This window comes from Arachis stenosperma, chromosome 6 (genome assembly GCF_014773155.1).
Source record: "Arachis stenosperma cultivar V10309 chromosome 6, arast.V10309.gnm1.PFL2, whole genome shotgun sequence".
In the NCBI taxonomy this organism is placed as follows: Eukaryota; Viridiplantae; Streptophyta; class Magnoliopsida; order Fabales; family Fabaceae; genus Arachis; species Arachis stenosperma.
Genome location: NC_080382.1, coordinates 110,672,112 through 110,695,699, shown reverse-complemented (window position 1 = coordinate 110,695,699; position 23,588 = coordinate 110,672,112). Strand labels below are relative to the sequence as shown.

Below are 23,588 nucleotides of genomic sequence, written 5' to 3'. Positions count from 1 at the left end.
TTGTTTTCTAGATGGATATTCTGGATATAATCAAATTGCAGTGGACCCTCAAGATCAGGAGAAGACAGCATTCACATGCCCCTTTGGAGTATTTGCCTACAGAAGAATGCCTTTTGGACTTTGCAATACTCCAGCAACTTTTCAGAGGTGTATGCTGTCAATTTTTTCTGATATGGTTGAAAAATTTATTGAGGTATTTATGGATGACTTTTCTGTTTTTGGTAATTCTTTTGAATCCTGCCTTAAACATTTATCTCTTGTCTTGAAACGGTGTCAAGAATCAAACCTTGTTTTAAATTGGGAAAAATGCCATTTTATGGTTACAGAAGGTATTGTTCTTGGACACCGGATTTTAAGTAAAGGAATTGAGGTTGATGGAGCAAAAGTAGAGGTAACTGAAAAATTACCACCACCAACTAATGTTAAGGCAATCAGGAGTTTCTTGGGTCATGCAAGATTTTAGAGACGATTTATAAAGGAATTTTCTAAAATTGCAAAACCTCTAAGCAACCTTTTGGTTGCTGATGTCCCTTTTGTCTTTGATTCTGATTGTCTGCATGCTTTTGAAACTCTGAAAGCGAACCTTACCTCTGCCCCCATTATAGCTCCCCCTGACTGGGATCTACCATTTGAATTAATGTGTGATGCTAGTGATTTTGCTATAGGAGCTGTTTTAGGACAGAGGCATGGTAAGCTTGTACATGTCATTTACTATGCCAGTCGTGTGTTAAATGATGCCCAAAAGAATTACACAACTACAGAAAAGGAATTATTAGCTATTGTGTACGCTATTGATAAGTTTAGGTCCTATTTACTTGGTTCTAAGGTTATTATTTATACTGATCATGCTGCTTTGAAGTACCTTCTAACCAAACAGGATTCTAAACCAAGATTAATCAGATGGGTGTTGCTCCTTCAGAAGTTTGATATTGAGATAAAAGACAGAAAAGGGTTAGAGAATCAAGTAGCTGACCATCTCTCCAGAATTGAGCAGGAAGCAGGAGTACAACCACCCACAACTGTGACTGAGATGTTCCCGATGAGCAATTATTCCTCATTCAGCAGGCACCATGGTTTGCAGACATTGTAAATTATAAGGCCATGAATTTTATCCCAAGGGAGTACAGTAGGCAACAGGTGAAGAAGCTACTAACTGATGCAAAGTACTACATTTGGGAAGAACCATACCTTTTTAAAAGGTGCTCAGATGGAATAATCCGGAGATGTGTCCCGGATGAGGAAAAGCAGCAGATTCTTTGGCACTGTCATGGGTCTGATTATGGAGGCCACTTTGGTGGTGAAAGGACAGCTACAAAAGTCCTTCAGAGCGGGTTTTACTGGCCAACTCTTTTCAGGGACTCAAGGGCATTTGTGAAGCACTGTGGCAAATGTGAAAAAGCTGCAAATCTCCCTGCCAACCATGAAATGCCACAGCAGGGAATTCTTGAGGTTGAGTTGTTTGATGTGCGGGGTATTGATTTCATGGGACCTTTTCCACCCTCACATTCAAACAACTATATTCTAGTGGCAGTTGACTATGTGTCCAAATAGGTGGAAGCTGTGGCTTTGCCCACCAATGATGCCAAAGTGGTAATGAGCTTTCTTCAGAGATATATTTTTAGCCGGTTTGGTGTTCGAAGGACACTTATTAGTGATGGAAGAAGCCATTTCTGCAACAGACAGTTGGACTCCCTTCTGCAGAGATATGGAGTCCGTCATAAAGTGGCAACCCCCTATCACCCTCAGACAAGTGGACAGGTTAAAGTTTCCAACAGGGAACTTAAGAGGATTCTAGAGAAGACCGTCAGTATTTCCAGAAAGGACTGGTCTAGGAATCTTGATGATGCTCTCTGGGCTTACCGGACATCATACAAGACTCCCATTGGCATGTCCCCCTATCAGTTGGTCTATGGCAAAGCCTGTCACTTGCCAGTTGAGCTGGAGCATAAAGCTTACTGGGCAATCAGGTATCTGAATCTTGATTCGAAAGCTGCAGGAATCAAGCGAATGCTTCAATTAAATGAGCTTGATGAATTCAGATATTCAGCCTATGAGAATGGCAAGCTCTATAAGGAAAGAACCAAGCTACTGCATGACAAAAAGATTGCCATCAGAGTCTTTGAGCCAGGACAAAGAGTGCTTCTATATAATTCAAGGCTCAAATTCTTTCCCAGGAAGCTGAAATTTCGATGGTCAGGGCCGTTTGTGGTTACCAGAGCTTCACCGTATGGTCATGTGGAAATACAAGGAGAGAACTCTGACAAAAAATTTATAGTGAATGGCCAGAGGTTGAAGCACTATCTTGGAGGCGAGATTGATCGCTAGAGGTCCACTCATCTGCTGAACTAGCAGAACTGAACGTCAAGCTAGTGACGTTAAAGAAGCGCTTGTCGGGAGACAACCCGATAAATTTGTATCCTTAGCTATTTTTCGTAGTAGTAGTTTTCTTACTTGTTTGATTTCTACTGAGTTCTTACTAATTTTCTAATCATGCAGCTATTTTATCACAGGAACTGAACACCTCAAGCTCTATATTTCAAAAAAGAGAGAAAGAGAGAGAGAAGAGCACCCGATGCGCAAGAGTCACCGACGTGGACGCGTCAGATAGGTGTGCGTGAAAAATAAATTCGAACAGAGAGTTGCGCGGGAATGGCGCTAGACTCCTGCCTTTCACACAAACAATCCCACGTGAACGCGTACCTCACGCATTTGCGTCATTTATGATTTTTGCCATTCACGCGGGCGCGTCCCTGACGCGAACGCGTGACCGGCGAATTCGATGTAAAAGAGTATTGGGCAGAGAGTTGTGCTGGCTTGGGGCAGGAAGTGTGCTAAAAGCACAAATTAGATCACGCGAACGCGTGACTGACGTATGAATAATTAATTCTCAAGCACTATGAACAGAGAGTCGCGCGGGCATGCGGCTGGCTTCAGGCGAATCGCACAAAATCCAGGGCACGCGGACGCGTGCCTAACGCTAACGTGTCATTATGAAGAATGCGCGACCCACGCGTACGCGTGCCGTACGCGTACGCGTCGTTTTGTGCCGCCCAGTTTTTCTTCCTCTCTCTCTCCCAATCCTAATTCTCTCTTATTCTTTTATCCTTTTATTTTTTTCCTCATAATATTTGTCTCTTCTATTTTCAGTTCTTCTTTGCTTGAGGACAAGCAAACCTTTAAGTTTGGTGTTGACGCTACGCTTATAGGTATCCAATCGTCAAAAAAGGGAGGCGAATCATCTTCACGGAGGAGCACAACCTGAAGAATAAAGTGACCGCTAGGATAATTAAGGTGGTTGAGTTCCTTTCATTTTTATTCCTCCCATCTTTTTCTATGTTATGTTTCGGTCTTCTGTTATTTTGTTTTGTTTGTTGCATGATCCTTTATTAGTTAGAATCCTAGGATTAGTTTAGTTTCCTTTTTTATGCTGAAAAGATGTTTCATATACCACTCACTGAACTTGAATCCAAAAAGAAAAGAAAAAAGTGATGTATTGCATGAGAAATTGAGTTAATTCTAAGAATAGTCTTATTTACTTAAATGTGGTGGTATTTTCTGTAATTTTTGAATGCATGATATAAACAGTGCATATTTGAATTTGAATCAAGAGATGTTGATGTATAAGGAATAGGAATTTAGAGAATTATTATGACTTCTCTGAAATAAACAAAAATTTAATCCTTGAAGCAAAAGAAACAGCAAAAAAAAAAGAAAAATAATAATAATAATAATAAAAGCAAGGTCCAAGGCTCTGAGCATCAATGACTAGGGAGGTCAGACATGATTATAAGCTCAAAGAGTTGTTTTCCTAGTCACATGCTTGTGGTGTGATTGTGTCAAGTAATCCTTGAGACAGAACACATAGAGTCGAGACCAAGTGCGCTTAACAGAGTATGCCAAAGGCTTTAAGCACCACTGTCTGGGAGTAACTGAAAGAAAAACCAGAACTCAAAGAGAGTTCCCCAGTTAAGTGCTTGTGGTATTTCTGTGTCAAGTAACCCTTGAGACAAAATATTTAAAGTCACGGCTAGGCTCAAGGTGCAAAGCACCAAAGAAAATAAATTAAAGTAAATTTTGCTGTGTTCAAGGATTAAACTGAAATATAAAAGATCAGAGAATTCATAATATTATCCGGATTCTAATTCCAGATGACAGTGACATCCTTCTGATTTAAAGGAGAGTGAGATGCCAAACCTATTCAGGATTACAGTTATAAACCTCACTATAAAAAGAGACACGAGCTTAATCGAATTCTCATTCTCATGCAAATTCACATCCTAAGCTTATATTAGTTTTGGTTGCTTGAGGACAAGCAACAGTTTAAGTTTGGTGTTGTGATGCGTGAGCATCTTGTCTATCTTTTCATAGTGAATTTGCATCTAAATTATTGAGTTTAATTTAGAATAAATTATATTTTAGCCACTATGGATGCTATTTGAGTTTTGTGCAATTTTATTCATTTTAGGTAGCATTCGGATGGATTTGATGAAGTTTCTGCAGAGAAAAAGAAGAAACCAAAGAGATGACCAGCAAAGACTGACGCGGACGCGTAGCTCACACGACCGCGCGGAATGGAGAAATCGCAATGACGCGATCGCGTGCTTGACGTGAACGCGTGGACTGGAATATGCACAAATGACGCGAACGCGTGAACGACGCGGACGCGTCACATGCGCGATCTGCAAAAATACAAATGACGCTGGGGGCGAATTCTGGGCTGTTTTAACCCAGTTTCCAACCCAGAAAACACAGATTAAAAGCTGCAGAATGGACAAATCAAGTGGTCCACACCCATCAACTGAAGATCTGTTAATTAATTCAAATTTAAATTCAAATCTTATCTTTTAGGAAAAGATATTATTTTTAGTTTTAGATATTAGATTTTAAATTAATTAGGATTAGTTATAAAAAGGGGAGACTTCTCTTCTATAGAGGAACATTCAGATCAGAAACAGTTTACCTAAATCCTAGTTTTTTACTCTGAACCATGAGCAACTAATCCTCCATTGTTAAGGTTAGGAGCTCTGTCTATTTGTATGGATTGATTTTATTACTTTTTCTATTTTAATTTATGTATGGATTTATAATTTAAGAATTATTTTCGCTCTTTATTTTATGAATTTGGGTGGAACGGAAGTATGACCCTCTTTCTATTTAAGTTCTTGTAAAACTTGGAAAAGCTCTTTACTAGAACAACAGCTTGAAAATATATTCTCCTAAATTTTAATTATCTGGATTTAACGGGATACATGACATATAATCCTTTTATTTTTGGGTAATTAAAGTTTTTGTGGCATGTAAACTGGAATTTGATCATCACCCTCTAATTGGAATTAATTGACCAAGGAATTGGCAATTGATGAATTTTAGAGGAGACTAAGAAGGTCTAAGGAATTAGGGTCTAGTCACGTATAGTTTGCCATGAAATTAAATCTTGCATGATTAAATTAATTAGTAATAAAAGTTAATCCGGAAAAATAGATAACTCCGAAACCTTAACTGCCTTCTTAATATTTTATCCCCAACTTATTTACTTGTCTGTGTTTAATGCTCTTTGAATATCAAAACACTCTTTTCTGCTTGCCTAACTAATCCTATTAAACGCTATTGTTGCTTGATCCATCAATTCTCATGGGATCGACCCCTTACTTACGTAAGGTATTACTTGGTATGACTCGGTGCACTTGCCGGTTAGTAGTGTGAGTTGTAAAATACCACACCACGTTGCCGTAGGAGCCACTTGTAGATCTTCTACTTTTAGATGCTATTGTTAAATAGGCTATTGTACTTATGAGAGTAGTAAAAAATTAGAACAATATTAAAAAATAGTATATAAATAGGTTTAGTATCAAGTAGTCTAAATACAAACTATTTAATAGCTAACCACTCCTCAATTAGTCCTGTCACACACTTAATTATCAAAATCACTAAAAATATGAAATAGGAGTGAGCAACACTATCTGTTAATACAAGAAAGCAATAGACAATGTCCTCGTTATATTGAAGTCTTGAAACAAAACAATTAATAGCTAACTAAAATAATTAAGATTAGTGAGGTCTACAGTCTGGTCTTAGACTACTCCATTATTTCTAAGATCTAACCCCTTTGTAGTATGTATCAATATTTCCAAACTTAAACTAAAAGAAAAATAATAAAAATATAGAATAACATTTTTGTCTTACTTGTAATTGTGGAACCGATTTTCACAACAATGTTGGCACCAGTTGTTTAACAAAGTTATCTCTAAACCGAATTAATACCTCAATAAACCAAAATAATGAGTTTGCTTAAGCAAAGCCCTGTGAGTGAAAAACTAATAAATTTATATTTTATGATGAATTTTGGGTTAAAAAGAGTGGAATTTTCAACTTATCTTGCATTTATTCATTGAAATTGCATGTTTTTGTAATTTTCTCCTAATTGTTCTTAATGATGGAAACATACATTTCATGCTTGAAAATTACTAAATTTAATTCATGTTTATCCCATTCGATGTCTTGATGTATTTGTTTAAGTGAGAAGGTTTACAAGACAAGACTGACTTGAAGAATTGGAGAAAAAGCATGCAAAAGTGGAGAATTCATGAAGAAATGAAGATTGGAGATTTTCATAGTTGTGAGTACGCATAGGTCATGCGTATGCATCACATGGGTCATGCGTATGTATCATTCACAATTCATGCATACACATGACCGCAATCTCATGCCTCACTTAAAATGGCACGTGACTCGCGATTTCTATCCCAATTTTAGCCCAATGCAACTCATTTCTAAAGCATTTGAAGGCAAGACTCAAAGGAAATCAACCAAGGAAAAGAATAGTCTTAGAGTAGGATAGAATCATGTTTTAGATCAATTCTAGAGAGAGAAGATTCTAGAATTTAGGGTTTTTAGTCTAGCTTTTTCTTAGATTCAGGTTTTAATTATTGTTTTAGTGTAGTTTCCTTTATATTTTCATGTTCTAGACTTCTAGCATCTTAGTTTGTTTAGTTTCACTTGTTAATTTCTTTATTTTGTTAATTTTAGTTTATGAACATTTGTTGATTTTAATTTTTCTTTAATGTAATTTGATGTTTTTATATTTATTGATTTTCCTTTTAGTTGTTATTAGTGCTTTCTTGTTTTGGTTGTTATAGATTTTATTATTTCTTGTAAGGGTTAAGTATGATTTTGGTCCCTAACGTAAGGGCTGAAAATTTATTTCGTCCCTAACCTTTTTTCGCTACAAAATGGTCCCAAAGGTTTAACTAAGTTTTAAAATCATCCTTCAAACGAAAATACCCTTCCCCCTTCTTCCCCAAAATCAACCAACGTCAACCAGAAACAGAACAGAAGTCCAAGCTAAACCAGAACCTACCACCACCACCACCATTATCATCATGGTCATCATCATCATCATCAGAACTTCTCCAAAATCAACCAAAATCAACCAGAAACAGAACAGAAACCCAAGCTGAACCAAAACCCACTACCACCACCATTATCATCATGGTCATCATCATCATCAGAAGAACAATAATGGAATCATAAGAAGAAATATAAGAAGAAGAAAAAGAAGAACAACAACAACAATGATAATGGAATCATAATAAGAACAACAAAACTCAAAACCCACCACCCCCACCCCCACCCAGAACTCATAAAATTAGAACTCAGAAAATCAGAACAATCAAAACTCAGAATCATAAAAAAAAATTAAAACTAAAATTCTTCCTCATTCATTAACAGAAATCATATGCAATTACAATAATAAAAAAATTTCCAAATTCATCTTCAATTACAAAAACCAAAAATTCATAAATATAATTACCAAAACAAACGACGAGACAAGGTGCGACGGTGAAGAAGAAGTGTGGCGAGACGAGGTGCGACGGCGAGGAGGAGGTGTAGTGAGACGAGGGCGATGGCGAGGCGACGATGGCAGCGAGGTCGAGGCGATAATGTCGGCGAGAGTGAGGAGCAGCGACGTCCACCCTCACGGTGAGATCCAGCGGCGGGGATTGAACAACAAGGAGCAGTGGTGGTGGCCCTTCCCTTCCCTTCCCTTGCCTCTCTTCTCCCTGAACTAAAATCCAACCCCCCTCCAGCTGATACCCTCCCCCCTTTCCTTAACCCGTGTTTCTTTTCTTTTCTTTTTTTCTTTTTTATTTTTTTTAGTTAAGGGTATTTTTGGAATAAAAATAAAAAATTTAGTAAAAAAGACGATTTTAAAACTTAGTTAAATCTTCGGGACCATTTTGTAGTGAAAAAAAGGTTGGGGACGAAATAAATTTTTTCTGCCCCTACCTTAGTGTCCAAAATCGTACTTAACCCTTTCGTATAATTTATCATGCTTTTCCTTTTATGTATTTCAAGTGTTTGATAAAATGCCTTCCTTAATTTTAGAGTAGATTTTTGTATTCTTGACTTGAAATTGAAGACTTAGGTGACCTTGAGTCATTGATGTCCAATATTGATTAGTATTTTAGGGTTGCTAGTTGATTTTATTTCCACTAACACTAGTCTTTCACTAAGTCTAATTAGTGAGTTGGCAAGGACTTGTGGATTAAGATCAAGTATGCCTATTTGACTTTTTTTTATGTTTGGGAATGACGAAATTGGATTAACTCTTCTTAATTACCATATTTGTAGTTAATGACTTGGATAGGAATTTCTTGACTCTCAATCCTTGCCAGATACCTTTTAGTAATTAGATTTTTTGTTTGTTCTTTGTTTTCTTTCAATTTAATTTCTTATTAATTGCTTTTAAAAATCCTTTATTCTCATAACCAATACACACATCTTACTGCAATTCCTTTGAGAGAGAATCCAGGATTTAAAACTCTCGGTTTTTATTGATTTATATTATTACAATCTTTTAAACTCTGACACGAGTTATTTGTTGGTTTGGAATTATACTTGCGACGAGATCTTTTTTAGAGAAAGTCTGAACCAACCCGTGGTCAAATTTTTGGCGCCGTTGACGGAGATTTACAAAGTGTGCTTGTTATTGGTTATTGTGAATATGTTAATATTGTGAATAGCTTACTTTTTGTTTGTTTACTTGTTTTTGTTAGTAGTTAGGAGTGTGTTTTTCTTTGTTTCGTGATAGCTTCTATTTTTATTTTCTCTTTTCTCTATGAATTCTTACCCTTTTGACTTTGCATTTGGTTGTAACTATGTTGTAGGAAATGAAAACTTCAATGATGGTTCGCATTATGGATCGGAAAATCAATCACGAGAGGAACCACGTTCTCATGGACAACGTTCATGGCAACATCCTCCTCCGGTCTACTATGGTAACAATCCACCCGATAGTACATACCAATCCAATGGATATGGTGGCCCTCGTTATGGTTATAAACCTCAAGCACTATACGCTTATCAACCACCTCCTCAACATTGTCCTCAACCACCATACTCACAAGCTCTATCTTACCACCAAACACCTTCATATGATCCTAATCCATATCCACCACCACATCACTAACCTTATGTGCTTCAAGAACAACCATATGAATCATACTTAGAACCACCATCATCCAACATTAATACTCTCATGAATCTCTTGAATCATTACCTCCATACACACCACCTCAATATTTTCACCATCATGAACCACCTTCCATATATGTAAATCCCCTCCCAAATGATGAACCCTCGTTTTCTCCACAACTCTCAACAGAAGAAGCACTCCAAGTATTTTTTTAAGGACAAGAAGAATACCGAAAGAGACAAAAAATATCATGACTACCTTAGCCGAAGCTTTAATCTGTTTGACTTTAATACACTCTTGCAACAATCCTAGCACGTCCACAGTTGAATGCGAAGAATCAACTTCGATTGAAGAATATGGAGTGGAAGAAAGCTTGGAATCTCAAGAAAAAGAAAAGGAGTTGAAGCATGATTTGTAACAAGTGAAGGAGGTTGAGATCAATAAATTGAAAGGAGTGGTCGAAGAGTTAGGAGAAGTTGAGCAAGGAAAAAGCTTCATTATTGAGGACACTTTCACACCAATTAGTGACATTGGTGGTCTTGTTGAGTCTTCTTCCATTGTATTTGAAATTGAAGTTGAGGAGGGTCGTGCACAACCTCCGAAACATATTTTGAGCAATGAAGATGATTTGGAAGAAGTCGGTGAATAAGAGATGGAAATCGAAAAAGTTTGTCAAGAGGTGAAGGTTGTTAAAGAAGAGTCAAAGGGAGCGGGAACAACCACAGCACATCCATTGAAAATCTCCGTTAGATAGATGTATAAGGTTTTTTTTGCCATTTTCTTTATCGCTACATGACAAATTTAACCCAACCTACTTATTTGTACCAAGAATAACGTGTTTTGCTATTTTTGACTGGTACACCAGATAACTTTTCTAAAGTATAACCTTATGCATGGAGCGGAAAGTACTTGTAGCTCTTTTTTTTTTTTGCACTAACCGACAGTTAAGGGTCTATAGTCGGTAGATGTATGAGTATGGTGTATGTAACTTAGTTTTAGACCTTATCTATAGATATTTATAGGTGAATCAAAGGCTAACGGTATGACCAAGTGTGAGGAACTTAGTTTTAAGACTTATCTAAGTATTTATAGGTGAATCAAAAGTTGATGATTGAGTAAAGAGATGTCTTTTATAATAAATCGTGCGATAATTACCTATATGAGAAGATTAGGTCACTTGGTACGCAAGATTCGCTTGTTGGTAGAAAACTTTTAATGTGTTCTCTAAATTGGATGAGATACAAATCAGTTGCTTTAAGATAAGACTTGATTTGTGTAGACTGAGCAACCAGAACAGTTTATACCTAAGTCGATTAAGACGTTTTTTGGACTTTTATGGGGCCTTTCTACTTGGAAACTCTTCGCGGTATGATATGGATATAAAATAGTAAATCATGAGAAGTTTTAGATCTTTCATTATTAAATCCTAATAGAAACAATACTTTTTAAAAATAATGTTAAGAATTATATTAGAAATTTAAATCTAATCATAAAACAATAATTGAATGATAAAGTATTATACTCCATATTTATACATATTTATACGGAATATAAAATTTTTAACCTTAATGAAAAATGATAATACCACTCTTATTTTTTCTAATATCACTTCACATATATTCTTTATTTATTTATATGTTTTGAAATATTTTAAACTCTTTTTGTTTTTTATTCCTTTTAAAAACAAAGATTTGGTGATTTTTTTTAGCGAATAATTTTTTTTCAATTATATTCAAACACTTTAAAATTTAATGTTATTATTAAATAAAAAGAATATACTGACACAAATGAAATTAAAAAAATTTTATTTTAATAAAAAATTATTTATTTATCAATTTAAATTGTGATACATAAATTTATCAATTTGTGCATTTAATTTTATTTTTGCAGTCAAATACTATAAAAATCATATAGTTTTTTTATAACTGTGACATTAATAATAAAAAAGATCTAATTTTTTATTTTTATATATATTGATAGTCAAATAGATTAATTTTTTTTCATATTTTCTCAATTACTACAGTAAAAATTACCAAAAAAAGTGTGAAAATAAATTTAGAATAAAAAAATAAAAAAAAGATTCTCTCTTCTTTTTAACCATTTTTGTTTGCAGTGATTGAGTGAATGTGAAAAAAAAATTGATTTATTTTTGTTAGTAATACGCAAAATTGAAAAATTAAATCTTTTTTAATTTTGCTAATACTAAAAGTAATATAAATATAATTTTTGTTGTCTTTAATGGTGAAAATGAAACTAAAGAATAAAGATATAAATGGATAAGTACGTATTTGATTTGTATTTATATTTTTTTTTATTTTTTGTATATTTTATTTTTTGAATTTTATAAAAAAAAATAATAAAAATTTTCTTTCATCTTTTGTTTTTATTTTTTCTTTTAAAAAATAAAAATACAAACTAACGCACCATAACATTTTCTATATTCCGATTTAAATAGGTAAATAAAAAAAAATTATTTAAAAAAGAAAGCCAAATAGCCAATGACTGAGTGGGACTAAAAGAATTGAGCTCAGTGCCCGAGTTAAGTGCAGTGACTGACTTATTTATTTGCATTGGGGTGAAGAAAAGCAAGGATACACACTCGCAAAAAACATGGTTGGGGCCGCCCCACGGTTCCTCTCTCTCCTCACCACAGCTCCCTCCCCTCTCCTCCGCCACCGCCGCCACCTCCTCCTCCTCTCCGCAAACTTCCGCCGCCTCTCCACTCCCTTTTCAACTTTTGCACCCTCTCCTCTGAAACTCAAACCCTCCCAGCACCATCACCATCCACAACCACAACAGCAGCACCAGCAGCAGCAACGCTTTCAAACCGTAGCAGCTTTCTCTCCTTCTTCCGACACCTTTCCTTCCTCAGTTTCACACCCATGGCCCGAGTGGTCCCGCTTCCTCTCCCACCTCACCTCCGCCGGGTACCTCCACCGCACGCCCCCTGACCTCGGAACCTTCGCGCCGCCCCCTGAGTTGTCGCGCCAATTCGTTGCCGAGGCTGCCGCTTGCTACGCCTTCGCCGCCGATAGACCCAACCTCTTGCGGTTCGTTTTTTCTTCCGTTCCCAATCCAACTATCTACTCCAATTATTGACAAGTGATGAATTGAATTGAATGGCTGTATGCTTGCATTTATGTAGGTTGCTTTCGAAGAGAGACATCGGGGTTGTGGCTGAAAATGGTGTCCCCTTTCTGTTCCGAGATGCAAAGGAATCCATCGCAAAGATGAAAGCTTTCGTGTCAACCAATGATGCCGCCGTAAGTGCCCAGTTATTATTATTTTTTTTTTTTGTCGTTGTTTCTTTTCTTGAATGGATAGGGATATCGAAGTTGACTAGTTTGTGACATTGAAATAGTTATATATCAATCCATTATTCTCAATGTTGGGTTAATTAGATACTCTTGTTGCTTTAGCAACCTAATATATGCTTACCTTTCTCTTGTTAAGTTCCCACTTCTTCATAAGAAAAATTGACAATTTTTTTTCTGGGTTTTTGGGGGTGCTTTTTCATTTCATGCCTTGAGATTATTTCATAAGTTTGTCTAGAAAAACCAAAAAAGTTTCATGCTAAATTTGTTTTCCTTCTTGAATGGATGATAAGATGTGCTTTGTCCTAAATGCTGCTGCATTCTAGTTTTCTTTGGGATATAATAGTCATGCTTAACCAGTTAATCAATCACTCTCAACACCTCTTTCGAACTAATATTGGTGTGTATAACTAGAAACTAGAAAGCAATCGAAAGAAGTTTGCTTTTGAGTGGTTGGAAGTTGACATATAAGGATTGCTCAAGTACATTTCTCTTTTGGTGTTCTAACTCCTAAGAAAAGTGAAAAAATGGAGATTTCCCAAAATCCTAAACTTCTGTTCTGCATAGTTGCATCTTTTCCATTTCATTCCGATATTCGAAAATATGTGATGTGAGAACAGTTAATTCACATTGTCATGTGTGTTAAAGCAGTTAGCAGCCATTGATCTAGTTGCACATGTTATGCCCTTTATAGGTATTGGACACTGACAGAGCAACAACGGTTGATCTAATGAAGTTTATGCTTAGTTATGCAAGTAACCCATTGGTTACATCTGAAAGCAATAATCTATCTAACAGAGATATTGTTGAATCATCAGTGAGAAATCTGTTTGGTGAACTTTACAAGCTGAGTTACAGTGCACCTGGGCCCAACTCTTCTGATTCGATGCAAAATCAAATATCTAGTGGATATGGACAGACAATGCCTCCTGGTCGAAACATTGAAATGAAAAGGGGTGATTGGATTTGCCCAAGGTAGGCAGGACATTATCGTTTATCTTTTCACTTTGAATTACAATTGGTTAATTTTGTTTCCTCAAGTATTGTGAAGAGTATTCTGATAAATCAGTGCACTCCCTTTCAAATATTGAGCAGGTGTAATTTCATGAATTTCGCAAGAAATGTTAAATGCCGCGAGTGTGAGGAAGCAAGGCCAAAAAGACAATTGACAGGAGGAGAATGGGAATGTCCTCAGTATGTGTACCCGTCTATTTTTTGTTCCCTCTAATTTTGATGTACACAACCAATTAATGAAATTTTGTTTTTCAAGGTGCGATTTCTATAATTATGGGAGGAATATGACTTGCTTAAGGTGTGATTGCAAGCGACCGGGACAGATATCTTTGGGTCCTGCCAATACCCTGTCAAATATGGGGTATGGAAATGGAGACAATACTAATACTTCAGAGATTGATAGCAGACTAGCTGCTAATGAAGAGAAAGCACGGCGTTGGTTTAGTAAGGTTTCTCAACTAGATAGCAGTGCGGATATTAACAGCTTGATTGGGGATGAAGATTTTCCCGAGATAATGCCATTAAGGAAAGGAGTAAATAGATTTGTTGTGAGCACAAGGAAAACTCCGTTGGAGAGGAGATTGGCTGACGCTCGATACAGGAGAAACTTGGACAATAATGGCATTCCCGGGGTTGAGGATTTTAAATCTGTGGAATCAACCAGGATAAATGATCCTCGATTGTCTTCAGATCTGGCTGCCCAAAAAATTGAGAACATGACAACAGAAAAGAGCGAAACTGATGCTCAGTATGCAGGTACTAGTACAGGTAACAATTCACAACTTTATAATAATTCTACAAACCAAAATGGCATCATAGATAAGGAGAAAGGGCAAGCTGAAAAATCTGAGCGGTGGTTTAGAAAGGTTGCTGAGTTGCATGATATTTCAGATTCATCAAGCAGGGTATCTGATGAGAACTTCCCTGAAGTAATGCCTATGCGCACAGGAGAAAACCGATTTGTTGTTAGCAAGAAAAAGGATCGATCTTTGACTTCACCTGCATACAAGAGACAATTGGCCATGGAACAATCTGGCAACAATACCAACTTTGTCCCCTTTGTTCCCTTCCCTCCAGATTACTTTGCCAAAAAGGAGAAGCAACCGGAAAATGGAGTAGATTCAGTAGATATTTCTTCGAATGCTGAATCATCTTCAATATCTGAGGCGGCAGAGAATCCTCCAAAGATGCCAGATGATGCTAGAGCTAGAGCTGAGTTACGAGGTGCAAACTATTCCCCAGGTATGACCAATGCTGAAACAATGTCTGGGGTTCCAGAGATGTTAGATAATGCTACACTTGGCCGGGAAAGAAAAGAAAATGTCAGAGAGATTAGAAGACAAGATGAAAACATGAAGAACAGTAGTCTGGAACCTTCCGGACAGCACTCGACTAAAAATGATATTGGTTCCATTTCTGGGGCATTAACTAGTGGAAATTCCAGTTTCAATCAAGAGAATTTCGGGAACAAGAATAGCAATCAAGAGCCAAATTTGACAGGCAGTTTGGAAAACCAGAATAACAGAACACAGTGGACAGGAAAGAGTTTGGAGGGGTCAGCTGTCAAGGAACCAGATCCTTTGGACATGTCAGAGGAGGCAAAGGCAGAGAGGTGGTTCCGTCGTGTTGCACAGATCAAGGATATCTCTGAGCTCAGTCAGATTCCAGATGAAGATTTTCCTTCGATAATGCCTATGCGTAAAGGCGTGAATAGATTCGTTGTGAGCAAGAGGAAAACGCCGTTGGAAAGGAGGTTGACATCTCAGCAGTACCGAAGAAACCTTCCTGTTGTGAGTTCAGATCCTCTTAAAAAGGAAAATGAAGGTAGCTGAAGAGCACTAATTAGTTTTCCAGTTGTTCTTATTTTATTTTTTGAATGAGATTAAAATTTTATCGGCAAATATTTGTATCCCATTTATTCGCGAGTGCAGAAAGAAATATAATGGTGTTTTAACCTTACTAGTAACTATTACTTTGTATTATTGTAAGAAATTTTTGATGAATTATCTATGCATGTGTTTGAGTTACTTACCATCTTAGTCTGTCAAATTTCAGAAATTAGTGATGCAGTAAAACCAATATTTTCAGGCTGTTTTACTATATGGAATGTAGAAATAGGATTGAAATTGGAGTTTATAAAATGGCTTGTTCACAGATAAATTTCTCTTAACTACCTTATATATGATCTGTCTAGAATTTTTTCTATTCTTTGTTATTTGTCTATTTTTATTTGATCCACCTTCTTAAATAAATATTCTGTCAGACTTTTTTCTACATATTTAAACAACTTAAGACGATATTTTACATTTCTACTGTTTTAGCATAGATTAACTTATTGGAAAAATTTCAAGTATACAAAAAATATCGGTATTTCAATAATTTTAATAATTAATTTTAATTAATATATATTATATATTTTTTTTTATAATTGTGATCAAAGATTAAAATAATTGAAATATTGGTGTTCTAGATACATTTAAAATTCTTCCCAACTTATTTACCCTTGCAGGTTGCAACTTCATAAAGATTTGACAAAATTTTATATTAGTTTTCGAGAGCATAATGTAAGCTTCCTCCTTTATCCATATTTGTACATAACATAGACAAAGTTGTAAAAATAAAATAAAATAATAACAAAAAAATTGGAGACACACTTGTATATAGAATTTTGTCTATCAAGTACAAACATTTCGCCCAATTGTTGTATCTACGCATCAGACACATTTTAAACATAATACTTATCAACACTTGTTCGATATTGTATTCAACCGTATTTTAATAAAAAATAAAAAAATATTATTTCTTAACATGTTTTAAGATACTTATATACCATCATGTATCTAACTTTATTCTTAAATGTATTCTTGACATAAATTTAGAAATAATATATATTATTATTTATTAAAATAAAATATTTTTAAATATTTTATATAATTAAAATAAGACAAAAAATTAATTTATGTTTTAATATTAATAAAATATTAAAATATCATTATGATTTATCTAAGAAATACTTTATATTTTATATATATACGTGTCTTCATGTCTTATAAAATTTTAAAATTCGTGTGTCAGCATATCTCGTATCTCGTATCGTATCACATCTCGCGTTCTTATTAGTATGTGTGCATATTTTGCTAATGAGATGACAATTGGCAATCGTTGGATGTGAAATCAAATGAAAAAAACAAATGCACCTAATAATAAGGTTTAATTATTATGTCGATCTTTAATAGTTTTACTGAATTTTCAATTAAGGCTTTATACATTTTTTTTCGGTTGAGTCACTGCTATTTTATAATTAAGTCTCTGTCATAACAAAATGTTCGAATTAACGATTAAACAAAACGAATATACTTAATAATTGATTGAATATTTTGTATAGTTTAATAGAATACTTTGTTAATTTCAATGTTTTTGTCACGGTAGAGACTTAGTTACAAAATCTAATAGAGTATAAGGACTTAATTGAAAAGAAAAAAAATATAGAGATCTAATTGAAAATTTAATAAAACTATAGAAACTAAATGAGTAATTAAACTTAATAATAATAATAATAATAATAATAATAACTCCGGTGAAATTTTACAGGTCAAACTGTCAAAGACATGATAGGGGACCCTGAATGTGGCTAAATATTCTTGAAGACGTGGCCAAACCTCTATCACGATTTTATATATTCTAGCAAGCACCAAATCTGAACTATTAGTCCAATCTCCAGAAGATGCCAGCCACCTTCTCAAGCACTCCACTCTGTCTAGATACTCTATTCTTAGCCTAATATGAAAGATTTATTAAATTTTACATTTTTTTATGATATAAGTGAAGTAAATGTATATAGCTGTTAAATTTCTTTGTCAAGTAGTGTAACTAGTTCTCCCTCAGAAACAGAATCAGGTGACATTTTTCATAAGGACTTGTTGCTGATTGCATCAATAGAAAAGAAAGATAAGGATATGGTTTTAGGCTTTTAGCTTTGGCATCACCATGTCTCCTGCTGCAGTTTCTTTACAAAAATGGTTGAGCAATGCTGCTCAGGTTCTCAACTCAATCATATGTTTTGTTGTGTTCCTCGTCTTCGATCTTCTTGACGCCATTTTCTGCGTTATCTTTAGATTCCTTGATGAGTACATTGAAGGGGAGGCTTCCCCTTGTTGCTGCCGGAAAGAAAAGAATGTGAAGGAAGATGAAGATTATGGCTTGTCAGAGAGCCTAAACGAGAGGAAGAACATTTTTAGAGAAATGACGAGGTTCTTGAAAATTAGGTGTAAAAAGGAAGATTCCAATGAAGAATGTGAGAAAATCGGTGGAAGGTTAATGAAAAAAAGCTGGTCTGATTGTGGATGTGAGTCTTGCCTTTCATGGATGAATGATGATGGTGACTATAGGCTTCATTTTGTTGTGAAGGAACCTTTAAACGGTATCATAATCCTACTAATGAATCTTTGCTGTTCCATCCATTTGTTACACTCAATGCATCTAGACACAAATTGTATATTGAAAGATGATTCTATGACTTTTTGACAGATGGTGAGAATTGCAGGGGAAGAAGGCCTTCAGAGAATGTGATATTCTTGCATGGATTTATCTGTTCTTGCTCATTCTGGACAGAGACAGTGTTTCCATGTTTTTCTGAGAAAGTGAATCAAGATTACAGATTGATTGCCATAGACCTTTTGGGATTTGGAAAGAGTCCAAAGCCAAGGGATTGCATGTACACATTGAAGGAACATGTGGAAATGATTGAGAAATCAGTGATTCAGCCATTGAAGTTAGACACTTTCCATTTGGTTGCACATTCCATGGGATGCATAATTGCATTGGCAATTGCTGCAAAGTACCCCACTTGTGTAAAATCAATCACTCTTGTTGCACCTGTAAGTGCCTTACACCCAAACAGGATACTAATCTTCAAAAATATTAAACAAATACACCTTAATTTGTGTATTAGTATCATGTCAATGTCATATTTTAGAAAACGCAAGTGTGTTAACAATAGTATATGCTTTTTACAAATAGAAAAGGTGTTTGTGTAATATACTAATATTAAAGGCTCATAACTGATTAGTACTTTTTTTTCCTTTTTTGGTTGTGTAAATTACCTTGATTTTTTCTTCTTTTAGACAATATTACATAAAAGAGATTCTTTGGTGCCTATAATTTTTTTTTTCTTAAATTACCTAAAAGTAGAGATAAAAAATGGTGGGATTCATCATTTTATTTTTGAATTCTTTGTATAAAATCTAGACACCATTACATAAATACTCCTTAATTTACACATTTTACAAAATACAAAAATATCCAGTTAGTATATTTTAATAAAGAAAAGATGTGACTGTAATATATGCTACATGCACAAAAAATTAGTCACCAAAATAGTCATCTATATATAATATATTTTAAAATATAAAATACATATTAAAAATAAGTTAAACTATATATATTTCTATACAAATATATACAAATATATACGGATTGATTTTTAGCGTGCATATACCATTTTTGTATCTTCTAATATAATAATAAAACAAAAAAATTGAGGTCAATGTCATTTAAGCATATTTATTTATAATTAATGTCATTGCATTATCTAGTTATAATAAGAGTTACATACTTTTACTGTTATGACTTATTGCCTAGTAATGTATTCTTACTTTTCTCCATTACTCTCCTTATGGTTCTCTGGTAGCAGCCATACTCTCCTTCTGAAGGCAACGATGCTTGTTTAAAAGCGCTGGCAAATATGGCTGGAAAGAAATTGTGGCCTCCATTAGCATTTGGTTCTTCATTTATGTCATGGTATGAGCACTTGGGTAGATGCATTTGCTTTCTCTACTGCAGAAACCACAGGATATGGGAGTCCATTCTCAAATTCATTACTCTCAAGAGGTACCAAACGTTTCTTTCCATTATTATCCATATGTTTCATATACATTAAAAATGAATTAAACACAACATGTATTTATATACAAATACATAATAATTAATTTAGTAACTGATTTTTTGTGTGCACGTCATAATATTTTTGTATCTATACCTCTCTATAATAAAGTGAATTAGAATAATTTGATTTGAATTTTTTGTTTATATATATTTGTGTTTATTGACAAGACATTAGTAAATTATAACATAATTATATTGATTTTCTATAAAATTAGATGACATTATTCATATTTTTTATATTATATACTAATCTCATTTTATATTTAAGAATTTTTTAGGATAATATTTCTAAACCTGAAATAAAAAACTTTTTGGTTTTGAAGACAAAGATAAAGACACAAAATATTTCTATGTTAGAAACACATTTTTTATACTTCTTAAATCTGAAGACAGAAAATATTTATTTGTATCTTTTATCTTTATATTTTTTTTATCTGAAAACAGAATATATAAAAACACAACTTAAATAATAGGACATTCAACATTCATGTATTTCATAAAATGGCATAAGCATAACATTTGACCTTTTCATTATCTTTAGGAACGTCAATGTATATCACCTAACCTTATTTGGAATACCACCTAACCTTAGGTGAATCATTGTAATTTACTCTAAATTAAAATGTATAGAAGACATTACATATTTCTAGTCTCTATTACTTGCTAATTATCAACAATAATGATGATAACTAAGCATGTGTTTTTTCTGTTCTCAGGGAGCTTCATTTCTTGATCATAGACTTGCCTAGGCACACTCATCACTCAGCTTGGAGTTCCATGCACAATGTGATATGTGGTGGGGCGAAATTTATGGACACTTATCTCAGAATATCGACCGAAGCTGGGGTTATTATTAATATAATACAAGGTAACAAGGATGAGGTTGTACCAATAGAATGCTGCATTAACTTAAAGAAGAAGGCTCCAAATGCTGAAATTAACATAATTCCAAATGCAAACCACAAGACAGTACTTTTTGGCAGAGAGAAGGAATTTGCAAATAGTCTAGAGCATACATGGGCATCTTCATCTTGATATATGTATTTAGGTGATTTCATTGGATTTTTTCAAATAACATACATAGAATTGGAAAATAACTTAAATTATCTCTATTGATTTGTAAATCGTATTTTATATGAAACTTATCAAGCTAAATCTTAAAAAAATATCAAGTAAACTATAATTTTACTTGTCAAAAAAATTAATTCATGAAGAAAGCAAACTAGTTTTGTACTTGTCAAAAAAAAATATTTGTGTGACAAACATATCTAATCATTAAATTTATTTGTGGATAATTTTTTCCTTATTCTGAATTTTTATAGATAAAAATAATATTTATTATTTTTTGGAGTACAATATTACTTTTATTTATTCATAGAAAATTTTTTATATAACTTATAGACATGGCAATTTAGTCAAAAAATATTTTTAAATTATATCTATAAAATATATATAAATGGTGGATTATAGTATAAAGATATTTTGGTAATTATAGGGACTATACAAATATTGTTAAAATTAAAGTCACATTTTTATATTTTGATAATAATTTTTTTTATTTTTTAAATTAAAAAACACTATTAAATAATAAAAAGTATTACTTTAATTTTTGGCAATACTTTTTTTAAAGTACCGCGTAGCCACTATAGTAAAAAAATTTTCAATCTGACTCTAGTCGCACTGAAAGAAGATACTCCAGATACGGACTCGAGCAGGGACGTTAGAGCTTTAGGTGATACTGTAGTGAGTAGGAATGCCAGAGACACGAGGACAGTGACAAACCAAAAAAATTATGTTAGAGGCCATTTAGATAAACACGTTTAAAATATTTTTTTAAAAAATATTTTTATGTTGTGTTTTAATTAGTTTTTGTATAATTTATTCGGTATTTTTCATCACATATTATTAAATTTCTCAAAAGATTTTCTTTCCAAAAACAATGAAAAACATTTAATTTAGACTAAAACAAAAAAATAATAGATTAACTATTAGATATTTTTTAAAAAATTATTTACATAAAAAAATATATCACATTCATCAAAATATATATATATATAACTAGCTCTTAAAATTTTTATAAATAAAAAAATAATTAATTTTTATTCGTATAATATATAAAACAATTACTATATTATTATTATATTATAGATTAAAGTTTTTATTTTTAATATAAGCATTAAAAATAAATAAATTTTTAACAAGATGTAATGTAACAAAATATATATAATATTAATTAGTTTTTAAAAAAATTCTGAAAAAATAATTTTTTTTAATAAAGTGTTATTAAAAAATTAACATTATAAAAACTAATTTCAACCAATATGATATAATAAGTTATTAAATATATTTAATACAAAACACATTGAATATAAATTAAATTTTAAATAATTTTTAATTGAATTTTGAATATTTTTATTTTAAAGAGTTAGAATATTTTAACATTATTTTTTTCGTATTTTTTTAATTGAGTCTTTGATTTTTTTTAATTATAAACCTTATTTATAATTAAAAGTAATGTTTTAACACCACTAATTAGTCACACATATAAAAATACAAGAACAATTCTATTGTCATATTTACAATCTAACTTTATAAGCAATACAATACAATGAAACTATATATAAGTAATATAACTAAATTTTATCTACATCTATAGTCACATTTCATAAATAATATAATTAAATTATATTTATGTTTATAATTAAAATATAAATAAAAATACAAAAAATTATCATGATGGTTAATTTTTTTCGTTCATAATTTTTTATTATTTTTGTTGTGAAAAGTTTAATTATTTTAATAATTAATTATTTTTTAAAAAAGATAATTGAATAACACAAAAAAGTCTTATTAAGAATAATTTATTTATATATGATTAAAAAATAATTGAATAATTATATACGGTAAAAAATTAATATTATTAAAAAATAAAAATAAAATTTATTTTAAAATTAAAAATAAAGTTTATTTAAAAATAAAATTAAAAATCATGGTTTTTTCTTTTTCCAAAATTTATCTACGAGTAATTCTATAAATATTTTATGATGAATAAAAAAATTAAACTCGTACTAAAATTTATTTTTATTTTACTAAACGATAAATAAACTATTGAAAAGAATTTTGTTTCCTCCATTAGAGAAAAATGATAAACTTCCATACTTCTATTATGTTATGGCAATAATTTGGCCTGTTATTTTTTAATGTACATAATAATAATAATAATAATAATAATAACAAGTATATCACAGTAGAAAAGGAAGCACGTCACCAAATAATTTATCATCCGAATTATATATGAATCAAATTGATAATATGAGGGCTAACACTACAAAAATCGATAACAAGGTTAGGGACTTACAAAACCTTTCTTAAGATCATAGAAAAAAACGTTTATATTTGTGTGATATATAAAATTTTTTTTAATATTTGATTAAATATTCTTATATTTAGTACTTTTTTTTTGCACTTTCTCTTAGTTAAAAATATAATCATTATAATTTTTTAGTTATTATTGCTAGGGGTGTTTACAGATGGGATATGGTTGAAATTTCGATCAAATCCGCACTAAACTCATTAGATCAAATTCGATATTCGCACTTTTTATGTTTGGATCAGATATCAAATATATTCATAAAATAAAAAATATTAAAAAATTTTATTTTTATAAAAAAAGTCAATACTTTTTTTGTTTACTTTTTTAAATATATTTACTTCTATCTGATTAGAGTGTGGATCTGATTCGATGCAATTCGATCATCTTACAGATCAGATCATATCCTCAAATTACAGATCAGATACGGACAAATAATGTGGATTTATATGGATATGATATAATCTATGAA

The 23,588-nt window shown here is 32.7% G+C and overlaps 2 protein-coding genes across 4 annotated transcripts; both read left to right on the top strand.

Annotated features, from left to right (window-relative positions):
- Nucleotides 1-12,060: 12,060 nt before the first annotated feature.
- LOC130936251 (zinc finger protein VAR3, chloroplastic) lies at nucleotides 12,061-15,812 on the top strand. Its single transcript, XM_057866298.1, has 5 exons — nucleotides 12,061-12,525; nucleotides 12,621-12,738; nucleotides 13,484-13,764; nucleotides 13,885-13,983; nucleotides 14,060-15,812. The coding sequence occupies exons 1-5, from the start codon at nucleotides 12,086-12,088 to the stop codon at nucleotides 15,633-15,635; spliced, it is 2,514 nt and encodes an 837-aa protein (XP_057722281.1). The 5' UTR covers nucleotides 12,061-12,085; the 3' UTR covers nucleotides 15,636-15,812.
- A 1,716-nt stretch (nucleotides 15,813-17,528) lies between these two features.
- Nucleotides 17,529-20,872, top strand: LOC130936489 (probable lysophospholipase BODYGUARD 4). Of its 3 annotated transcripts, XM_057866565.1 has the most exons (5): nucleotides 17,529-17,841; nucleotides 17,919-18,223; nucleotides 18,331-18,680; nucleotides 19,493-19,692; nucleotides 20,463-20,872. In XM_057866565.1, exons 1-5 carry the CDS (start codon nucleotides 17,831-17,833, stop codon nucleotides 20,779-20,781), a joined length of 1,185 nt encoding a protein of 394 aa, XP_057722548.1. In that variant the 5' UTR covers nucleotides 17,529-17,830; the 3' UTR covers nucleotides 20,782-20,872. The 3 variants fall into 3 exon arrangements, with proteins under 3 accessions (XP_057722548.1, XP_057722546.1, XP_057722547.1); XM_057866563.1 differs by having other exon boundaries at nucleotides 17,529-18,223; nucleotides 20,463-20,871; XM_057866564.1 differs by having other exon boundaries at nucleotides 17,529-18,223; nucleotides 19,496-19,692; nucleotides 20,463-20,866.
- The last annotated feature ends 2,716 nt before the right edge of the window (nucleotides 20,873-23,588 follow it).

Coding starts and splice junctions, on each gene's coding strand:
- LOC130936489 (XM_057866563.1), top strand. CDS start 17,791: ATGTCTCCTGCTGCAGTTTCTTTACAAAAATGGTTGAGCAATGCTGCT. Junction 18,224..18,330: donor TGTGAAGGAACCTTTAAACG/GTATCATAATCC, acceptor ACTTTTTGACAG/ATGGTGAGAATTGCAGGGGA. Junction 18,681..19,492: donor CAATCACTCTTGTTGCACCT/GTAAGTGCCTTA, acceptor GTTCTCTGGTAG/CAGCCATACTCTCCTTCTGA.
- LOC130936251 (XM_057866298.1), top strand. CDS start 12,086: ATGGTTGGGGCCGCCCCACGGTTCCTCTCTCTCCTCACCACAGCTCCC. Junction 12,739..13,483: donor TGTCAACCAATGATGCCGCC/GTAAGTGCCCAG, acceptor TGCCCTTTATAG/GTATTGGACACTGACAGAGC. Junction 13,765..13,884: donor GGTGATTGGATTTGCCCAAG/GTAGGCAGGACA, acceptor AATATTGAGCAG/GTGTAATTTCATGAATTTCG.